Source organism: Oncorhynchus mykiss, chromosome 24 (genome assembly GCF_013265735.2).
Source record: "Oncorhynchus mykiss isolate Arlee chromosome 24, USDA_OmykA_1.1, whole genome shotgun sequence".
Classification (NCBI taxonomy): Eukaryota; Metazoa; Chordata; class Actinopteri; order Salmoniformes; family Salmonidae; genus Oncorhynchus; species Oncorhynchus mykiss.
Window position 1 is genome coordinate 13,784,593 of NC_048588.1, and position 19,993 is coordinate 13,804,585.

The 19,993-nt window shown below is 42.0% G+C and overlaps 1 protein-coding gene across 1 annotated transcript; it reads left to right on the top strand.

The window, feature by feature from the left end:
- Positions 1 to 4,148: 4,148 nt before the first annotated feature.
- On the top strand, positions 4,149 to 10,815 carry LOC110503329 (olfactory receptor 2A25-like). Its single transcript, XM_021581695.2, has 2 exons — positions 4,149 to 5,051; positions 10,510 to 10,815. Exons 1-2 carry the CDS (start codon positions 4,149 to 4,151, stop codon positions 10,813 to 10,815), a joined length of 1,209 nt encoding a protein of 402 aa, XP_021437370.2.
- Positions 10,816 to 19,993: the final 9,178 nt, after the last annotated feature.

The window sequence follows — 19,993 nt, forward strand, 5'->3', positions numbered from 1 at the left end:
GCGTCACGTGCAAAGCCCTCTCCCCCTGAGCGTCCAGCTGGTCGTCTGTACGTTCGATCTGCTGTCCGCGACCGATTGATCTATTGGGCTCACACGTCACCCTCCTCTGGTCATCCTGGGATAGGTCGGACGATACGCTGTCTTGATGGGAGGTACTGGTGGCCCACTTTAGCTAAGGACGTGAGGATTTATGTTTCTTCCTGCTTGGTGTGCGCCCAGTGCAAGGCTCCTAGACACCTGCCCAGAGGTAAGCTACAACCTCTACCCGTTCCTCAACGGCCGTGGTCGCACCTCTCGGTGGATTTTTTGACTGATCTTCCACCTTCACAGGGTTACACCACGATCCTGGTCGTTGTGGATCGGTTTTCGAAGTTCTGTCGTCTCCTCCCTTTGCCCGGTCTCCCTACGGCCTTACAAACTGCAGAGGCCCTGTTTACACACGTTTTCCGGCACTCTGGGGTGCCTGAGGATATGGTGTCTGATCGGGGTCCCCAGTTCACATCAAGGGTCTGGAAGGCGTTCATGGAGCGTCTGGGGATCTCGGTTAGTCTTACCTCAGGTTTTCACCCCGAGAGTAATGGGCAGGTGGAGAGAGTTAACCAGGATGTGGGTATGTTTCTGCGGTCTTATTGCCAGGATCGGCCGGGGGAGCGGGCGAAGTTCGTGCCCTGGGCAGAGATGGCTCAGAACTCGCCACGTCACTCCTCCACTAACCTTACTCCTTTTCAATGTGTATTAGGGTATCAGCCTTGGCATCAGAGCCAGACCGAGGCTCCTGCGGTGGACAATTGGTTTCGGCACGCTGAGGAAACCTGGGAGGCAGCCCACGTCCACCTTCAGCGTGCCAAAAGGCACCAGAAAATTGGCGCAGACCGTCGCCGCAGTGAGGCCCCAGTGTTCGCACCAGAGGACAGGGTCTGGCTCTCGACCCGAAACCTGCCACTCCGCCTGCTCTCCCGGAAGCTGGGTCCGCGGTTTGTGGGGCCGTTTAAAGTCCTGAGGAGAGTGAACGAGGTATGTTATAGGTTACAACTGCCCACTAATTACCGTATTAACCCCTCGTTCCATGTGTCTCTCCTCAGGCTGGTGGTGGCTGGCCCGCTCCAGGAGGCTGAAGTGCGTGATGTTCCTCCGCCTCCTCTAGACATCGAGGGGGTCCCGGCGTACTCTGTTCGATCCATTTTGGATTCGAGACGTCGGGCGAGGGGCCTTCAGTACCTCGTGGACTGGGAGGGTTACCGGCCGGAGGAGAGATGCTGGGTTCCGGTGGAGGACGTGTTAGATCCTTCCATGTTATCAGAATTCCACCGTCTCCATCCGGATCGCCCTGCACCTCGCTCTCCGGGTCGTCCCCGAGGCCGGTGTCGACGCGCAGCTGGAGGGGGGGGGGGGGGGGGGGGGGTACTGTCACGACTTCTACCGAAGTCGTTGCCTCTCCTTGTTCGGGCGGTGCTCGGCGTTCGACGTCACCGGTCTTCTAGCCATCATTGATCCATTTTTCATTTTCCATTGGTTTTGTCTTGTCTTCCCTCACACCTGTTTTCAATCCCATTCATTACCTGTTGTGTATTTAACCTTCTGTTTCCCCTCATGTCTTTGTCAGAGATTGTTTATTGTCAGTGTAGTGTTTTTTGTATAGGTGCGCGACGGGTCTTCGTACCCGTATTTGTTTATATTCATTTTTTCTATTTAGTGTTATGGAGCATGTTACTTGGACATTTATTAAAAGACTCCATTTTATACTCCGTTTGACTCTCCTGCGCCTGACTTCCCTGCCACCTATACTCATATCTGACGAGGAGATTCATTCTATAACCAATGATGTCATATTTTATATATAAACTGTTGTACGTGGTTGTATGGCAGCGCGCTCCGAGAAAAAATACTATTATCTAATTTTGATAAGACTGGTCTCTGTCTATTTTATGCAAATAAGAAGCTTACAAATTCTTAGAAACAGAGTGATTTTAATTAAATTGATTAATGAACACATATAGAAATTATGAAATTCCGTTAACATTGACATTTGCCTTAAATGTGGGTTTTAAAACATGTTCCAAGGTCATATAAATATCCCCAATGTGAATCACTGTACAGTATATGAAATACATTTTGGCTTATAGAGCAAAAATTGTTCTGGGTGCCGAAGTAAAAGTATTGTCGGGTGTACTCAACAGGGTCTGTAGAATGTATTTCTGTCATCATTTAATGGAGTTCTGAATAATACGAAGTGTTGGCCTTTTACTCTTCCCATTCCATTGGTGGCCACAATGTGAATCACTCTATATGGAATACATAATCATCAGATGTGCAATTACTGCACTACAGAAAACCCTCTAACCAAACAACAGTGGGCAACTACAAAGGGCAATTATACAAAAAAATTGAAGTTTCTTTGATTTTTCACATCATCAGATGATGTGGCTTAAGCATTGTTGTGAACACAAATCAAATGTTGCTGTTTTTCTATTTAAAAAGTTTGGGGGAAATCCGAAACCTGGAAAAACATGTGGGAAATCCGAAACCTGGAAAAACTAAACTCAGAAAATGGAATTTGGGGGGACAAAACTGAAGTAGACATGAAATTAAATCTGATTTAAAAGGACTCACCAATGTTTTTTTTTGTGCATGACTGCACTTTACAGTTTTGTCCTGCTGCACAGCATTTTGTGGAAAGTTGAGGTCAGGTCCAATATTGACTATGCACCCAAGAGGGAAAGAAGTTGGGCCATCTTAGAAATGATTTAGAGAAATTTAATATATCAAATTTAGCAGACTCTTTATCCAAAGTGACTTAGTAATGTGTGAAGACATTTTTATGTATGGGTGGCCCCGGGAATCAAACCTACTATCCTGGCGTTACAATACTCTACCAAGATGCATGACAGGTTTATAAATGCTTTGTGAAGCTTCAATTTAAAATGATTTATAAGGCCTTTATTAAGCTTTGCTTATGCCACACTTTATAAAGAACAAGGTTGTCATATTTGAGATCTGTGATTATGTCACACAGTTATGCCAAATTTATGAACCCTTTATAAAGCATGACATATGGTTATAGATTATTTGTAACACATTAATGTAGTGTTTATGAAGGCTTTATGAAGGCTTTATAAGCGGCATGTCATTTAAAGCGGGACCGATACTCCTACCTCAAGAAATGTTTAATTTTACAGACAGTCGAGCACATTTCTTCTATTTTTCTGCCTCTTCAGTCCAGGGTCCACTGTATGGTGCCGTTGCGAATGTCAGACTCCACTCGTTGAGGCACATCGATCTGCAGGTTGAACATGATTCGATTGTAGACAACTAAAATAAGTGCAGTTGGATAAGGCAATTTTACAGCTAACCTGCTACGTCACATACTGATATTGTCTTTGGTATTATTGTGCGTAGCTATGTTTGCTAGCTAGCCAGCCAGCCCATAGAGAAAGCAGTACAATGTGGATTTTGTCGTCAACTTGAGCTGCAACAGATTTCCACAACAATTTTCATATGTTGCTCCCATCCCTATTAAAAAGGCAAAATGAAACATTTGTTCACCAAAAAATATTGTTCTCACATATTAGTATTATTGACATTATAAGAATGAGCGTTTTGAGTGGATTTTTCATTTAAAAAAGGCCTTTGAACACCCTGGAGGGCATGAGGCAAAATGGTATCTGTTTTTCCTCTATATGGTTTCCTTGACTCTGAAAATATCTAATTATCCCCAGGTGTCCCCAGGTATTGGTAATCATTTGCATATCACACCATGGCAGGCTTCTTTTTTTTTATCTCACAAGTATAAGAATCAAGTGAGGAGCCAAGTTTAAGGAGATCATCATGGATTAGAAATGAACTGTCTTAATTTTGGATTTAGATACATGTATCATTTTGCATTTTAATGTAATAAGTTACATGAGTACAGGATACAAAGTAAAATATTTTTTGAATTATGTTATCAGGAGAATGAAAAGCAGTCTATATTGGTGAGTATACTGTATATGTGGGGAAATCTATTACTGAATCAACAAGTCAAGGAATTATCCATTTAGGTTGTCTGTTCTTTGTGATTTCATCAATTTAACTTATATGAAAGCTACAGTAGGAAGATTTGCTCCTCTTCTTCAAACATTGACAGCACATCTTTACCAACTCCCAGGACCATGGAAAACTCTACTCACTTTAAGGTGTTTAGGCTTGCTGCATACGGTGAAATCGGACAAATGAAGTATTGCTACTTTGCTGTAGTAACTGTTTTATATTTTGTCATCATTCTTGCCAATGCTTTACTTATTGGAGTTATCTGCATTGAAAGAAGCCTTCATGAACCCATGTATCTGTTTCTATGTGCTTTGTTTGTTAATCAGTTGTATGGGAGCACTGCTTTGTTTCCTGCTCTCATGTTTTACTTGCTGTCTGACACACAAGATATTTCCCTTCTTTATTGTTATCTCCAGATTTATGTGTTGTACACATATGCTCTAACAGAATTTAGTAATTTAGCAGTTATGTCCTATGACAGGTACATCTCTATTTGTTATCCTCTACAGTATAACAATATTATGACACCTAAAATAATTTGTGGCTTAATTCTGCTGTCGTGCTTGTCTTCTTTTTTTCTCAACGCCATCAATATCTCCCTGAGTTTGCGACTGCAATTTTGTGGTAACATTCTAGACAGAGTGTATTGTGACAACTACTCAGTCTACTCAGCCTGTTCAAATACTACGCTGAATAACATATGGGGTCTTGTTGGCACTGTGGTTTATATTTATTGTACTATATGTCCTACCATATACTCATATGTAAGAATTCTACAAATATGTTTAAAGTCTTCAAAAGAGACAAAACAGAAAGCATTTAACACTTGCACACCACATATAGCCTCTATGCTGAATTTCTTCTTTGGCTGGTTATTTGTGATTCTACAAGGCAGGTATGAAACTGCAGATCTTCCACCTATACTTCGCACTATTTTATTCGTTTATTTTCTGATATGTCCACCACTTTTCAATCCTTTAATGTATGGCGTTAGGATGGTTCAAATCAGGCATGCTTGTAAAAGGGTACTAGGCATTTACCCTAAAACATAACCTGATAGTTCCTTTTTCTCATGTTGAATTATGTTTTCTTACTTATAGTTGCTATAATTGAATGTAAAAATATGTAAAGCAGTAAAAGCAGTAAAGTATTCCCCTAGTAGTGAAAGATCTATAGACTTAGATCAACATCACAACAGTGTGTCTGTCCCATTATGGTATCTGTGAGAGCACTGGAAGCACCATTGAGGCAATCTCCATTTTAAAGTAGTCCATTTTCTTCTACTACTTCTAGGAGTTTTCAAACAAACTGGAAGGGTGCATACTGCCACCTGGACAGTTAAAAAAAAAAAACAGGTATAAAGCCAAGGTTGGCTAAAGTTTGCTCATAAGTATAATTCATTGGCTTATTCCCCAGTTACTACTTCAAAATGGTCAAAGTCCTCAATGCCGCAGCCCATGCTAAAACTGGCTATTGGACCGGTCACTGAGCTAAAGATGGATCAGCCCATCCAGCATTTGCCCTAACTACCTGGCCCGTCTGTTTCTGCTTAATTCTTAAATATATGTTCACACTGTCATTTAAGCACAGGTGTTGTTTAATACCACTATCCAATGATAATGTCCCTGAGAGGAAAAGCTTGTGAGTTGTGTTCGTTTTAACATAGAGAACCGCCTACAGCATAACATTCTAAGTGAGTGGTTCCCGCACAAGGTGTCGGCACTACCCCCCCCCCCCCCCCCCCCCCCCCCCCAAAAAAAAATGTGTAGTGCATCAGCAGTTCCTCTTGTTATGTTAGTCATTGCATACCTTAGAGAGCTATGTACAACTTGTCAGAAATGTATAGATCAACTAGCCCATGTCAGCTAATGTATTCGTTTTTTTAGTCCATAGACATTGTTGTCTATGTTGTCTATGTTGTCTGTGTTAATTCACTCAAATATCACCTGAATACACACGACATGGCAAAATGTATAGAATTGCAACATTTTCTTTGTACCCCATAACAAAATGTGTAGAATTGCAGGAAATAATCATTAAACTTGCTAAATTTCCTCTGTGAACAGTTTATTTCATAAACCGTGCTTGTGCCCATATAAATATATCAATGTTAAAATCTGCTGCTATTACATGTTTCAGCATGATAATGCATGGCTTCATGTTGCAAGGATCTGTACACAATTCCTGGAAGCTGAAAATGTCCCAGTTCTTCCATGGCCTGCATACTCACCAGACATGTTGAGCATGTTTGGGATGCTCTGGATTGATGTGTACGACAGCGTGTTCCAGTTCCCGACAATATCCAGCAACTTCGCACAGCCATTGAAGAGGAGTGGTACAACATTCCACAGCCCACAATGAATTAAAGTAATTCCAAAAACTAGGCTACTATGCACAGAAGATTGGCGAAGATTGCTGCTGAACTGATCAGGACGAATAAGGACAATGGCCATGGTGTTTAGAAATTTTAGCATGTGTGAATATACATCTTTCCAAAACTCATTACATGGACTGGTGTAGTTCACAGAATTTCCAACCTTATGAGATCTGTTTTTATCATGACTTGTCAATACTCAGCTTTTATTTGTAATGATTAAAGATAATTGGATAGCTATTTCGCACCAGGTCTTGCTATCAAAATCCTCCTCTCTCCCTCTCGCTCTCGCTCAAACGCTAAATGATAAATTGTATTAGTAAATGTCCTACTGCTACTGTAGACCTAGGTCCAATCACTGCAAAAATACATATAATTTACTAATCATACATATCAATAACCGTTCTTTTATATAGCTTAATAACAAGATAGATATTGGTCTCCACTACGACATACAGGTGTCAAGTGTATTAGAAATGCAGCTGTATGCTACACCTAAACTATAGCCTACTGTAGCCTATAAAAGCTAATTTAACACATAGGTTTATAATATTAGATGTAGATGAAATTGAGAAAAGTGCAGCCTGGTCTCATAAACTAGACATGGTAAATGTAAATTCAGTCAACAAATTGGTACAATAATTTATGTTATGTTTGGTATGGTTACATAAGACAAAAGGTTACTTAGGGCAAACATTTAAGGAGGGTGGGTAGTTGGTTGGTTGCTATGAAACGTTACAAGTTGTAATTAGTAACATATCATACTAAATGGAGGGAGACCGATTTACATTAACTATGTTATGTCTACCCCTGATTCCAGATTGAATAGTGAGGTAGCCTACGGAATGGAGTGCAATGGAACATGAAAGAGAATGATTTTAAAACAAACAAATAACGCGCACATTTTTGGGGATCTATATATAATCAAAAAAGAGCACTTATTATTGTTTCTAGCAGACCTAAGGTTTCCAATTACTGTTAAAAATTAGTTCAAATGAGTGAAGTCTTAACTGAATGAATAACAGAGACTAAATGCAATATCAAAGTTTAGTAAAATAGTTTGGGGAATGGCCTTCTCTCCGAGGGAAGATTTGACGGCAAGTCACATATGTCACATTAATGGAAGGTGTGAAAAACATTAATTTGTGTTTCCCTGGCTGAGTTGACTAGCTGATATGAGCTGATGGCCCATCAGTTGAACTACAAATGTAGTATCTTAATTTGAGCCAGTTTGCCGCAACAGGAAATGTGAATAATTATGTGGATTTTAATTAATGGACATTTTGAAAGGGTTGATACAATTTCCGTCAGAGGAAATCAAGTCAAGAGTGGAAATTACAAACTTCGGAAGTCTTTTTAAACTTCAAATACATTACAAATTCGACATTTCCTGCAACACAGGAAAGTTATCCTGCAACAGGGTGATCAAATGAAGATCCTACATCTGTAGGAAGTTTGCTAGTGACACATTTTTGTCTTTGGGTCATTGAAGGCTGCCGGTGTGGCCATGAGGTATGGGTGAGATGGCGGACAGGAAAAAAATGAGAAAAGTGGAACTTGTTTTGAGTAAATATGAAATGGTATATCACACAACTTTTGGAGGAGCTACAGAAGGAAATTTAACATGATGACAGTGAGGACAAATTAACTGAGGTGGCATGTGTGATAATCCTGATTATGACATAGACGATTCTGACCCAGTGATATTTTTTGGAGAGAATTGATCCTTGCATTTTGGCTGAATCATATGTGGTGTCAGGTTGGGTGGAGAAGAGGTTGGGGACTGTTGAGTTGGTGAAGGTAACTTGGACAAGAAGTATGACTTACTTTGCTCCCTGGAGCAGGGCGCCATTTAAAGGAGTGATAACAGGGGTGGCATTAAGTGTTGAGGCGGAGCACTTGAAGTTGAAAGATTCCCAGTGTCTGTGACGCATGCTTTTTGGTGCGACGTGGATCCAGTGGAGAGAGTGGGGAAATGAAGAAGATAAATATCATGCCTTTATGCCTTTATTTGTATGGCATGTTCAATGGAAACAAAATTTAAAAACTCTGCCGTGTTTCGGCTGCATGGCCTTCGTCAGGGAGTACAAAGAAATGATAATACAATGTCCTCTTTTGAACAGCTTTTTCCAATCGCCCCTGATAGAATGGCGGCGCGTGTACAACTCAAGGCTCGGCGTTTACCCAGATTTTGAGAATAAGTTGTAATTTACTTAACTGTTCTTAGTTTATTCACTCAGTACAGCCTGATATTCACTTTATATAGCTTACAAGAACTCCTGGATATTGGAACACAATGCACAAATATTTTTTTTGACAACTTACAACTTCCACTGGAGATCGCGAAGACGGCCCGGGAGACTGAAACATCGCTGAGAGGAAGGCAGCGTCAAGATCGTAAACAAAGGAGAGGGAAGCAGGGTGGCCTCCGGGCTTGTCAAAAGCTAACCCACATCGGCTCTCACTACCTAGCCTTTTCCCCGCTAGCGTCCGGTCACTGGCGAACAAAATGGACGAAATACGACTAAGAATCATCTCACAAAAAAAGTATTATGGATTGCAGCATCATGATTTTCACAGAAACGTGGCTAAACAACAGCATACCTGACAACGCTATTGGGCTAGATGGGCGCGACGTCTTCAGGGCTGATCGATTGTGGACTTCAGGAAACAGCAGAGGGAACACCCCCCTATCCACATCGATGGAACAGTAGTGGAGAGGGTAGCAAGTTTTAAGTTCCTCGGCATACACATCACAGACAAACTGAATTGGTCCACTCACACAGACAGCATCGTGAAGAAGGCGCAGCAGCGCCTCTTCAACCTCAGGAGGCTGAAGAAATTCGGCTTGTCACCAAAAGCACTCACAAACTTCTACAGATGCACAATCGAGAGCATCCTGGCGGGCTGTATCACCGCCTGGTATGGCAACTGCACCACCCTCAACCGTAAGGCTCTCCAGAGGGTAGTGAGGTCTGCACAACGCATCACCGGGGGCAAACTACCTGCCCTCCAGGACACCTACACCACCCGATGTCACAGGAAGGCCATAAAGATCATCAAGGACATCAACCACCCGAGCCACTGCCTGTTCACCCCGCTATCATCCAGAAGGCGAGGTCAGTACAGGTGCATCAAAGCTGGGACCGAGAGACTGAAAACCAGCTTCTATCTCAAGGCCATCAGACTGTTAAACAGCCACCACTAACACTGAGTGGCTGCTGCCAACACACTGACACTGACTCAACTCCAGCCACCTTAATAATGGGAATTGATGGGAAATGATGTAAATATATCACTAGCCACTTTAAACAATGCTACCTTATATAATGTTACTTACCCTACATTATTCATCTCATATGCATACGTATATACTGTACTCTATATCATCGACTGTATCCTTATGTAATACATGTATCACTAGCCACTTTAAACTATGCCACTTTGTTTACATACTCATCTCATTTGTACATACTGTACTCGATACCATCTACTGTATCTTGCCTATGCTGCTCTGTACCATCACTCATTCATATATCCTTATGTACATATTCTTTATCCCCTTACACTGTGTACAAGACAGTAGTTTTGGAATTGTTAGTTAGATTACTTGTTATTACTGCATTGTCGGAACTAGAAGCACAAGCATTTCGCTACACTCGCATTAACATCTGCTAACCATAAAATTTGATTTGATTTGATTTGATTTGATCGTATGGCAGAGGACTGGTAAGACCAGAGGAGGTGGTCTGTGCATTTATGTACATAAAGCTTGGTGTACAGACAGTAACATAACCGGGAGTCACTGTTCAACCAATCTAGAGTACCTGATGATTAGGTGCAGACCTTTCTACTTGCCTCAGGAGCTTACATCCATTGTTGTTACTGCAGCCTATATACCGCTGGATGCTAATGCTATACAAACATTCCGGAGGCTTACAAAGCCATTCCACTCCCCCACCCGGGACAGGCTGGTCACCTTTCACTGTTCCTACTCCCCAAGTATTTACCCCTCATTAAACACGTGAAACCATCAGTGAGGACAGTCAAAGTGTGGCCAGAGGCGTCAACAGTTTCAACATACAGATTGGAGATTGTTTGCCACTCAGGCCATCCTTGACTCCCATACGGACATCGAAACACATGCTTCTTCCGTTCTGGATTACATCCACATCAACAATGTCACCACCCATAAACTAAAAAAGACCTTCCCCAACCAGAAGCCTTGTATGAACAGAGAGGTAAAGACACGCAAAAAGGCCTCAAGATGTAAACATGACCACAAACTGCGGATTGAGGAGCACTTCAACAACAACTCCGACCCTCGACACATGTGGCAGGGCATCCAAGCCATCACAGACTACCGGCCAAAAAAAAACTACTCCCACAGCCAGCGACATCTCCATCTCCGATGAGTTAAACAGGTTCTATGCTCACTTCGACCGGGACAACAAAGATCCAGCCATCAAAGCTGAGCTCCCCCTCAGACTATCCATCGCAGATGTGTTGCCTGCACAGAGCAGGGTGAATGCCCACAAGGCTGGTGGTCCTGTTGGCGTCCCCGGTCGTGTGTTCAGAGCATGTGCTGGGCAGCTGGCCGAGGTCTTCACTGACATTTCAACCCGTCATTGGCCGAGGTGGTTGTCCCCACGTGCGTTAAGACCTCAACCATTGTGCCAGTGCCGAAGCAGTCGACCGCATCAAGCCTGAATGACTTCCAACCTGTTGCACTCACCCCCACGATCATGAAGTGCTTCAAAAGACTGGTTTTGGCCTACCTTAATCAAATCAAATCAAATGTATTTATTTAGCCCTTCGTACATCAACTGATATCTCAAAGTGCTGTACAGAAACCCAGCCTAAAACCCCAAACAGCAAGCAATGCAGGTGTAGAAGCACGGTGGCTAGGAAAAACTCCCTAGAAATGCCAAAACCTAGGAAGAAACCTAGAGGGGAACCAGGCTATGTGGGGGGGGCCAGTCCTCTTCTGGCTGTGCCGGGTGGAGATTATAACAGAACATGGCCAAGATGTTCAAATGTTCATAATAATAATCACAGGCAGAACAGTTGAAACTGGAGCAGCAGCACGGCCAGGTGGACTGGGGACAGCAAGGAGTCATCATGACAGGTAGTCCTGAGGCATGGTCCTAGGGCTCAGGTCCTCCGAGAGAGAGAAAGAAAGAGAGAAAGAGAGAATTAGAGAGAGCATACTTAAATTCACACAGGACACCAGATAGGACAGGAGAAGTACTCCAGATATAAGAAACTAGCCCCCCAACACCTCCTAGGAATGGTATGAAAGAGACCTAGTAAGCCAGTGACTCAGCCCCTGTAATAGGGTTAGAGGCAGAGAATCCCAGTGGAAAGAGGGGAACCGGCCAGGCAGAGACAGCAAGGGCGGTTCGTTGCTCCAGAGCCTTTCCGTTCACCTTCACACTCCTGGACCAGACTACGCTCAATCATATGACCCACTGAAGAGATGAGTCTTCAGTAAAGACTTAAAGGTTGAGACCGAGTTTGTGTCTCTCACATGGGTAGGCAGACCGTTCCATAAAAATTGAGCTCTATAGGAGAAAGCCCTGCCTCCAGCTGTTTGCTTAGAAATTCTAGGGACAATTAGGAGGCCTGCGTCTTGTGACCGTAGCGTACGTGTAGGTATGTATGGCAGGACCAAATCAGAGAGATAGGTAGGAGCAAACCCACGTAATACTTTGTAGGTTAGCAGTAAAACCTTGCCTTGACAGGAAGTCAGTGTATTGAGGCTAGCACTGGAGTAATATGATAATTTTTTTTGGTTCTAGTCAGGATACTAGCAGCCGTATTTAGCACTAACTGAAGTTTATTTAGTGCTTTATCCTGGTAGCCGGAAAGTAGAGCATTGGAGTAGTCTAACCTAGAAGTGACAAAAGCATGGATTAATATTTCTGCATCATTTTTGGACAGAAAGTTTCTGATTTTTGCAATATTACATAGATTGAAAAAAGCTGTCATTGAAACAGTCTTGATATGTTCTTCAAAAGAGAGATCAGGGTCCAGAGTAACGCCGAGGTCCTTCACAGTTTTATTTGAGACGACTGTACAACCATTAAGATTAATTGTCAGATTCAACAGAAGATCTCTTTGTTTCTTGGGACCTAGAACAAGCATCTCTGTTTTGTCAGAGTTTAAAAGTAGAATGTTTGCAGCCATCCACTTCCTTATGTCTGAAACACATGCTTCTAGCGAGGGCAATTTTGGGGCTTCACCATGTTTCATTGAAATGTACAGCTGTGTGTTATCCGCATAGCAGAGAAAGTTAACATTATGTTTCCGAAAGACATCCCCAAGAGGTCAAATATATAGTGAAAACAATAGTGGTCCTAAAACGGAACCTTGAGGAACACAGAAATGTACAGTTGATTTGTCAGAGGACAAACCATTCACAGAGACAAACTGATATCTTTCCGACAGATAAGATCTAAACCAGACCAGAACTTGTCCATGTAGACTAATTTGGGTTTCCAATCTATCCAAAAGAATGTGGTGATCAATGATATCAAAAGCAGCACTAAGGTCTAGGAGCACGAGGACAGATGCAGAGCCTCGGTCTGATGCCATTAAAAGGTAATTTACCACCTTCACAAGTGCAGTCTCAGTGTTATGATGGGGTCTAAAACCAGACTGAAGCATTTCGTATACATTGTTTGTCTTCAGGAAGGCAGTGAGTTGCTGCGCAATAGTTAAAAAAAATGTTTTTGAGAGGAATGGAAGATTCGATATAGGCCAATAGTTTTTTAAATATTTTCTGGGTCAAGGTTTAGCTTTTTCAAGAGAGGCTTTTTTACTGCCACTTTGAGTTTGGTACACATCCGGTGGATAGAGAGCCGTTTATTATGCTCAACATAGGAGGGCCAAGCACAGGAAGCAGCTCTTTCAGTAGTTTAGTTGGAACAGGGTCCAGTATGCAGCTTGAAGGTTTAGAGGCCATGATTATTTTCATCATTGTGTCAAGAGATATAGTACTAAAACACTTGAGTGTCTCTCTTGATCCTAGGTCCTGGCAGAGTTGTGCAGACTCAGGACAACTGAGCTTTGAAGGAATACACAGATTTAGAGAGGAGTCCGTAATTTGCTTTCTAATAATCATGATCTTTTCCTCAAAGAAGTTCATGAATTTATTACTGCTGAAGTGAAAGCCATCCTCTCTTGGGGAATGCTGCTTTTTAGTTAGCTTTGCGACAGTATCAAAAAGGAATTTCAGATTGTTCTTATTTTCCTCAATTAAGTTGGAAAAATAGGATGATCGAGCAGCAGTAAGGGCTCTTCGATACTGCACGGTACTGTCTTTCCAAGCTAGTCGGAAGACTTCCAGTTTGGTGTGGCGCCATTTCCGTTCCAATTTTCTGGAAGCTTGCTTCAGAGCTCGGGTATTTTCTGTATACCAGGGAGCTAGTTTCTTATGAGAAATGTTTTTAGTTTTTGGGGTGCAACTGCATCTAGGGTATTGCGCAAGGTTAAATTGAGTTCCTCAGTTAGGTGGTTAACTGTTAACCTATGTGAGAATGCTGTTCATAGACTTTAGCTCAACATTCAAGACAGTCATTCCCTCTAGGCTGGTCACCAAACCCCAGGACCTAGGGATCAGCCCCTCTCTCTGTAACTGGACTTTGGACTTCCTAATCAACAGACCCCAGAATGTCAGGTTAGATAACTTCACCTCCTCAACCCTGAACCTGAACACTTGTGTGCCACAGGGCTTTGTGTTGTTTCCCCTCCTGTACTGCCTCTTCACCTACGACTGCATTTCTGTACACGGTTCCGACACCATGGTGGTAGGCCTGATCAAAGAGAATTACGAGTTAGCCTACAGGGAGGAGGTCAAGCATCTGGCTGCATGGTGCTCTGACAACAACGTGGCCCTCGATGCAAAGAAAACCAAGGAGCTCATTGTGGATTACAGGAAGTCTAAAAGCTGCAGCCACGCCCCAGTTGTCATTGATGGCACTGAGGTTGAGCGTGTGCCCAGCTTTAAATTCCTGGGTGTCTACATCTCAGAGGACCTCGCCACAAACTGTTTTCCCTCTTACCATCAGGCAGGCGGTACAGGTCTCTACGTTCCCACACTAGCAGGCTCAAGAACATTTCTTTCCAGCTAATGTAACCCTGCTGAACTCTGTGACACGGCACTAGCCATATCCACCCGCCCACATCTTAGTACTGCCTCTCAGGGACCTTGTTGCACTACTCTCTTTGCACTCTTCACAGTACTAGTGGACTCGGACATTGCTTTGCATAGTCTGATTAAGGACATTATTCAGTTGAACATGTACATGTCTACCTCAGTAACCCCATTGCTGCTATTCCTGCATTTCAGTTGCGTGCCTCCTTGCACTTTCAATTTGCCTTCATTGCACATTTAGACTTGCCATTTGTACTTGCCATTTATACATCCCATTTAATAACATACATTGCACCTAATTGTTTCAGTTGTACATTTTTGCATGCTTATTTGCACTTCTGGTCAGATGCTAACTGCATTTCGTTGTACTGTACTTGTACTTGTTCAATGACAAAGTTGAATCTAATTTTTTTTTTAAATGAAGAGGGATTGGTTACAACGTTCATTGGACAACACCTAATAAGCAATGTTGTTGGGAAGGAGGAGATAAAAGACAGCTCTTTCAGCTCTCTGGGAGGGAGCTATTGGTTGGCGCGACAGTTTGATTGTGTGTGCTATGCTGCAGTAGTCTGTTTGTTTTCAGAGTGTTTAGTTTATAAAGTGTTTAACTTAAACATCGGTGTGACCTCTCTAGGTCGTGGTTGTTATCGTTTGGGACTGCACCAGTTATGGATCGCATGGATTAGTAGCAACATTGATGCGAAGCTTTGACATACAAACCATCAGATGGTCAGACAGTACAACTGCAAGCCTAAAGTCAACAGCAAATATCTCTCTTTCTCTCTCTTTCTTTTCCCTCTATCGTTCCACTGCTGTACACTGCTGGCAAACTTTCTATTTTTCAAATGCACTTCCCGTTGATGTTCATTAGCGCTGGACTATTATTGCCCTGCCAGAAGTATTTGGGTTGACATTTAGTTAAAAGGGAGGTTGCTTTCTAAGATATTGGTTCCCAATTGGGAATCAACCCTCCCACGTTCAGCTGAAACGGTGGCGCATGGAACGCAAAAATATTCTTAAAAATATTTAACCTCCACACATTAACAAGTCCAATAGCTCAAATGAAAGATAAACACCTTGTTCATCTAGCCAGCAAGTCAGATTTCTAAAATGTTTTACGGCGAAAACATAGCACATATATATGTCAAACCACCACCAGACACAGCTCATTTGAATAGCCAAAACATGCAATCAACAAACGCAGGATTAAAAAATAAATCGTTCACTAACCTTTTGAAAATCTTCATCAGATGACAGTAATAGGACATGTTACACAGTACATTTTTTCAATAATATGCCATTTATATCCATAAATGTCCATTTACAGTGAGTTCACGTTCAGAAATTACTCAAAAATGCCCGCAGGAAATCTATGTAGCACGGCAAGATAACGTAAATAGACATCATAAACTTTGACTAAATATACATGTTCTACATATAGTTAGAAAGATACACTGCTTCTTTATGCAACCGCTTTGTTAGATTTATTTTTAACGTTACAGAAATCGCACACTATTCAATATGCTGAGACGGCGCTCAGTTACAAGCTACATTTCTACGTAAAGTTGGAGTCAACAGAAACACAGATTTAAGCATAAATATTCCCTTACCTTCGATGGTCTTCGTTCAGAATGTTCTGGAAGGCTTCATACTTACCCAATACATCGTTTGGTTTCAAGTCTTGCGTCTTTGTATTAGCTACTGCTAATAACATCAGCTGAAATGCACCCAAAACGTCCTCTGGTCTGGAAAAGTTGCGCATCAAAACTTCAAAATTACATATTATATGTCGACTAAACAGGTCAAACTAAGTGCAGAAGCAAGCTTTATGATGTTTTAGACACACAAAACAAACTTCAATTCAATCGGCCATCGTCTGCCCTTCTCTTGAGTGCTGGAACAAAGGAATGGCTGGGACCAATTCGCGCCACTACGCACAGCCTATTTTCTCGTGGCACGCACTAATTTCACTCCCATAGGGTCAATTCTCGCGGGATTTGAACGATTCAAAGCTCTACTGAAAGAGGACATCTAGCGGAACAGATAGAAAGTCTCCCCAGAATCATAACTGGTTGTGAAGGGTGGGGGCGATGACGTCAAAGTTGCTCCAACTTTCATGACCACAAAAACTAGTTTGGAAGAATGCCTGCCCTGTGAGTTCTGCTATACTTACAGACATAATTCCAACGGTTTTAGAATCTTTAGAGTGTTTTCTATCCAATAATAATTTTTATATGCATATATTAGCAATTTTTGACAGATTTTTTTTTCAGTTTACTAGGGGTACCCAATCTCTCCAAAGGGGGCATATGTCTGCCATATCCTTAACAGGTTTTAATTAAAAGGGAGGTTGCTTTCAAGTTGTGTGTTGTGTTTGAACTGTATTGGGATGGGGTGTACTAATGACATGTGGCAGAGAAGATTGTGGACATTTTAAGGCCTTTGTTTTGTCTATGAACACCCCCCACATTCATACCTTCTGCACTCCTCCACTGGAAGGTAATACAGATTATTGCAAATCCTCTCTTGATGACTTGGTTCTTTCATGTAAATTGTTTCTATGAAGTTGCCGTTCAATTGCTCTGCCATCATTATTATTATTATTATTATTGTATGAGGTATTAATGGTGGGGTTACCCCTGTGTTGTGACGTGGGTTTTATATGTTGTCTTCTTTTTTCTCTCAATTGGCTATCTGGCAAACAGGCTACACTCTCGACAGTCTCTTCTGCTGATGTCTGTGGGTGTGGTAGTGGTACTCGCTCTTCTGCTCTTTTCCTTTCGGCATGGTTAGTACTACAAAATCTTTATTTTTACACCTCTCTAATAAATACCGCTACAATGTTATCAAAAATGAATCCCTAGAAAGGTTGTTCCAACCTTGAATATGACTGGGCAAAGTTCCAACAACAGGAGAGCCATCTATTCCATAGTACTGTCCTTTGCCAACACATACACAACTAATTAATTAATTAAATATAAAAATTGACCTATTTAGTTTCTACAGGAATCTACATCTGAAGGCCTGGTACAAGCAAAACATCTCTCCAACTACAGACACCAGTGTTTCAGGTCAGGCAGTTTCTGTGCCCTCAAAAACAAATTTTAAGCCCAAGTCCACCTTTTTTCCCATTGTCCAGAATGCCACACTAAATACATTTACCAAGAAGGTGAATTTTGGTGTGGAGAATCTGTTTGAAAGCTAAATGTACTCTAACCAAACACAATGTAATCTTTCTAAGACAGAGTGGGATGCAGTTGAATCATTATCCAAAAATGGACGGATTGTGGTTAAAAAAGCAGACAAAGGTGACGCTACAGCAGTATGGGAGAATGGCTACATGTCAGACAATGAGTTCAAATTTATTTTCAGTGACAGTCTGCGTATGGCTTCTTTTTATCTTCTTCCAAAAGTCCACAAGAATCTTGAACCCCCCCCAGAAAAATCAGTCATTAGTGGTAATGAAAGTCTGACAGAACCCATTTCCAAGTACATTGATTACTTTAATAAGCCTGTTCTGCCATCACTCCCAGCCTATCTTTAAGATACCACAGGTGTTTATTGAACAATATAGGTACAGCTTCCTTTTTAGTCACCATGGATGTGGAGTCTCCATACATCACCATTGAACATGAACAAGGATTGGCAGCTATGCATCATTTCTTGAGTACCCAAATTGGTCTACACGGACAAGTTCTGGTCTGGTTTAGATCTTATCTGTCGGAAAGATATCAGTTTGTCTCTGTGAATGGTTTGTCCTCTGACAAATCAACTGTAAATTTCGGTGTTCCTCAAGGTTCCGTTTTAGGACCACTATTGTTTTCACTATATATTTTACCTCTTGGGGATGTCATTCGAAAACATAATGTTAACATTCACTGCTATCCGGATGACACACATTTCAATGAAACATGGCGAAGCCCCAAAATTGCCCTCGCTAGAAGCATGTGTTTCAGACATAAGGAAGTGGATGGCTGCAAACTTTCTACTTTTAAACTCGGACAAAACAGAGATGCTTGTTCTAGGTCCCAAGAAACAAAGAGATCTTCTGTTGAATCTGACAATTAATCTTAATGGTTGTACAGTCGTCTCAAATAAAACTGTGAAGGACCTCGGCGTTATTCTGGACCCTGATCTCTCTTTTGAAGAACATATCAAGACCATTTCAATGACAGCTTTTTTCCATCTACGTAACATTGCAAAAATCAGAAACTTTCTGTCCAAAAATGATGCAGAAAAATGTATCCATGCATTTGTCACTTCTAGGTTAGACTACTGCAATGCTCTACTTTCCGGCTACCCGTATAAAGCACTAAATAAACTTCAGTTAGTGCTAAATACGGCTGCTAGAATCCTGACTAGAACCAAAAAATGTGATCATATTACTCCAGTGCTAGCCTCCCTACACTGGCTTCCTGTCAAAGAAAGGGCTGATTTAAAGGTTTTAATGCTAACCTACAAAGCATTACATGGTCCTGCCATACATACCTACACGTACTCTACGGTCACAAGACGCAGGCCTCCTAATTGTCCCTAGAATTTCTAAGCAAACAGCTGGAGGCAGGGCTTTCTCCTATAGAGCTCCATTTTTATGGAACGGTCTGCCTACCCATGTGAGAGACACAAACTCAGTCTCAACCTTTAAGTCTTTACTGAAGATTCATCTCTTCAGTGGGTCATATGATTGAGTGTAGTCTGGCCCAGGAGTCGGAAGGTGAACGGAAAGGCTCTGGAGCAACGAACCGCCCTTGCTGTCTCTGCCTGGCCGGTTCCCCTCTTTCCACTGGGATTCTCTGCCTCTAACCCTATTACAGGGGCTGAGTCATTGGCTTACTGGGGCTCTCTCATATCGTCCCTGGGAGGGGTGTGTCACCTGAGTGGTTTGAGTCACTGATGTGATCATCCTGTCTGGGTTGGGTTCTTCCTAGGTTTTGGCATTTCTAGGGAGTTTTTCCTAGCCACCGTGCTTCTACACCTGCATTGCTTGCTGTTTGGGGTTTTAGGCTGGGTTTCTGTACAGCACTTTGAGATATCAGCTGATGTACGAAGGGCTATATAAATAAATTTGATTTGATTTGATGATACCCAGCCTGAGACTGAGATGCCTGCCACAGATTTCCATGTCTCATTGACTAAATGGACTCTTAATAATAACATCTTTGTCTTTCAGGACTGTATTTTTAAACAAGTCAAAGGATATGCCATGGAAACTTGATACAGCCCTTATGCTGGTTTGTACTTACATAAATGGGAAAATGTCTTAATTTTGGATCCTTCTAAAAACAAGTTATTTTACCGGATTATATGGTGGGGTATGCCTGTTCTGGTCTGGCTTCGAAGATGAACTTATTTCCTTCCACCAATACCTTAACAGCATTAGGTAAATGGGGAAAATGACTTCATTTGGGATCCCTTTAAAAAACAGTTATTTGACC

What these genes read in the sequence shown, in the direction of transcription:
- LOC110503329 (XM_021581695.2), top strand. Translation starts at nt 4,149, where the DNA reads ATGGAAAACTCTACTCACTTTAAGGTGTTTAGGCTTGCTGCATACGGT. An exon ending in TCAGGCATGCTTGTAAAAGG is followed by an intron (nt 5,052 to 10,509) that starts GTACTAGGCATT and finishes TTTGCCACTCAG; the next exon opens with GCCATCCTTGACTCCCATAC.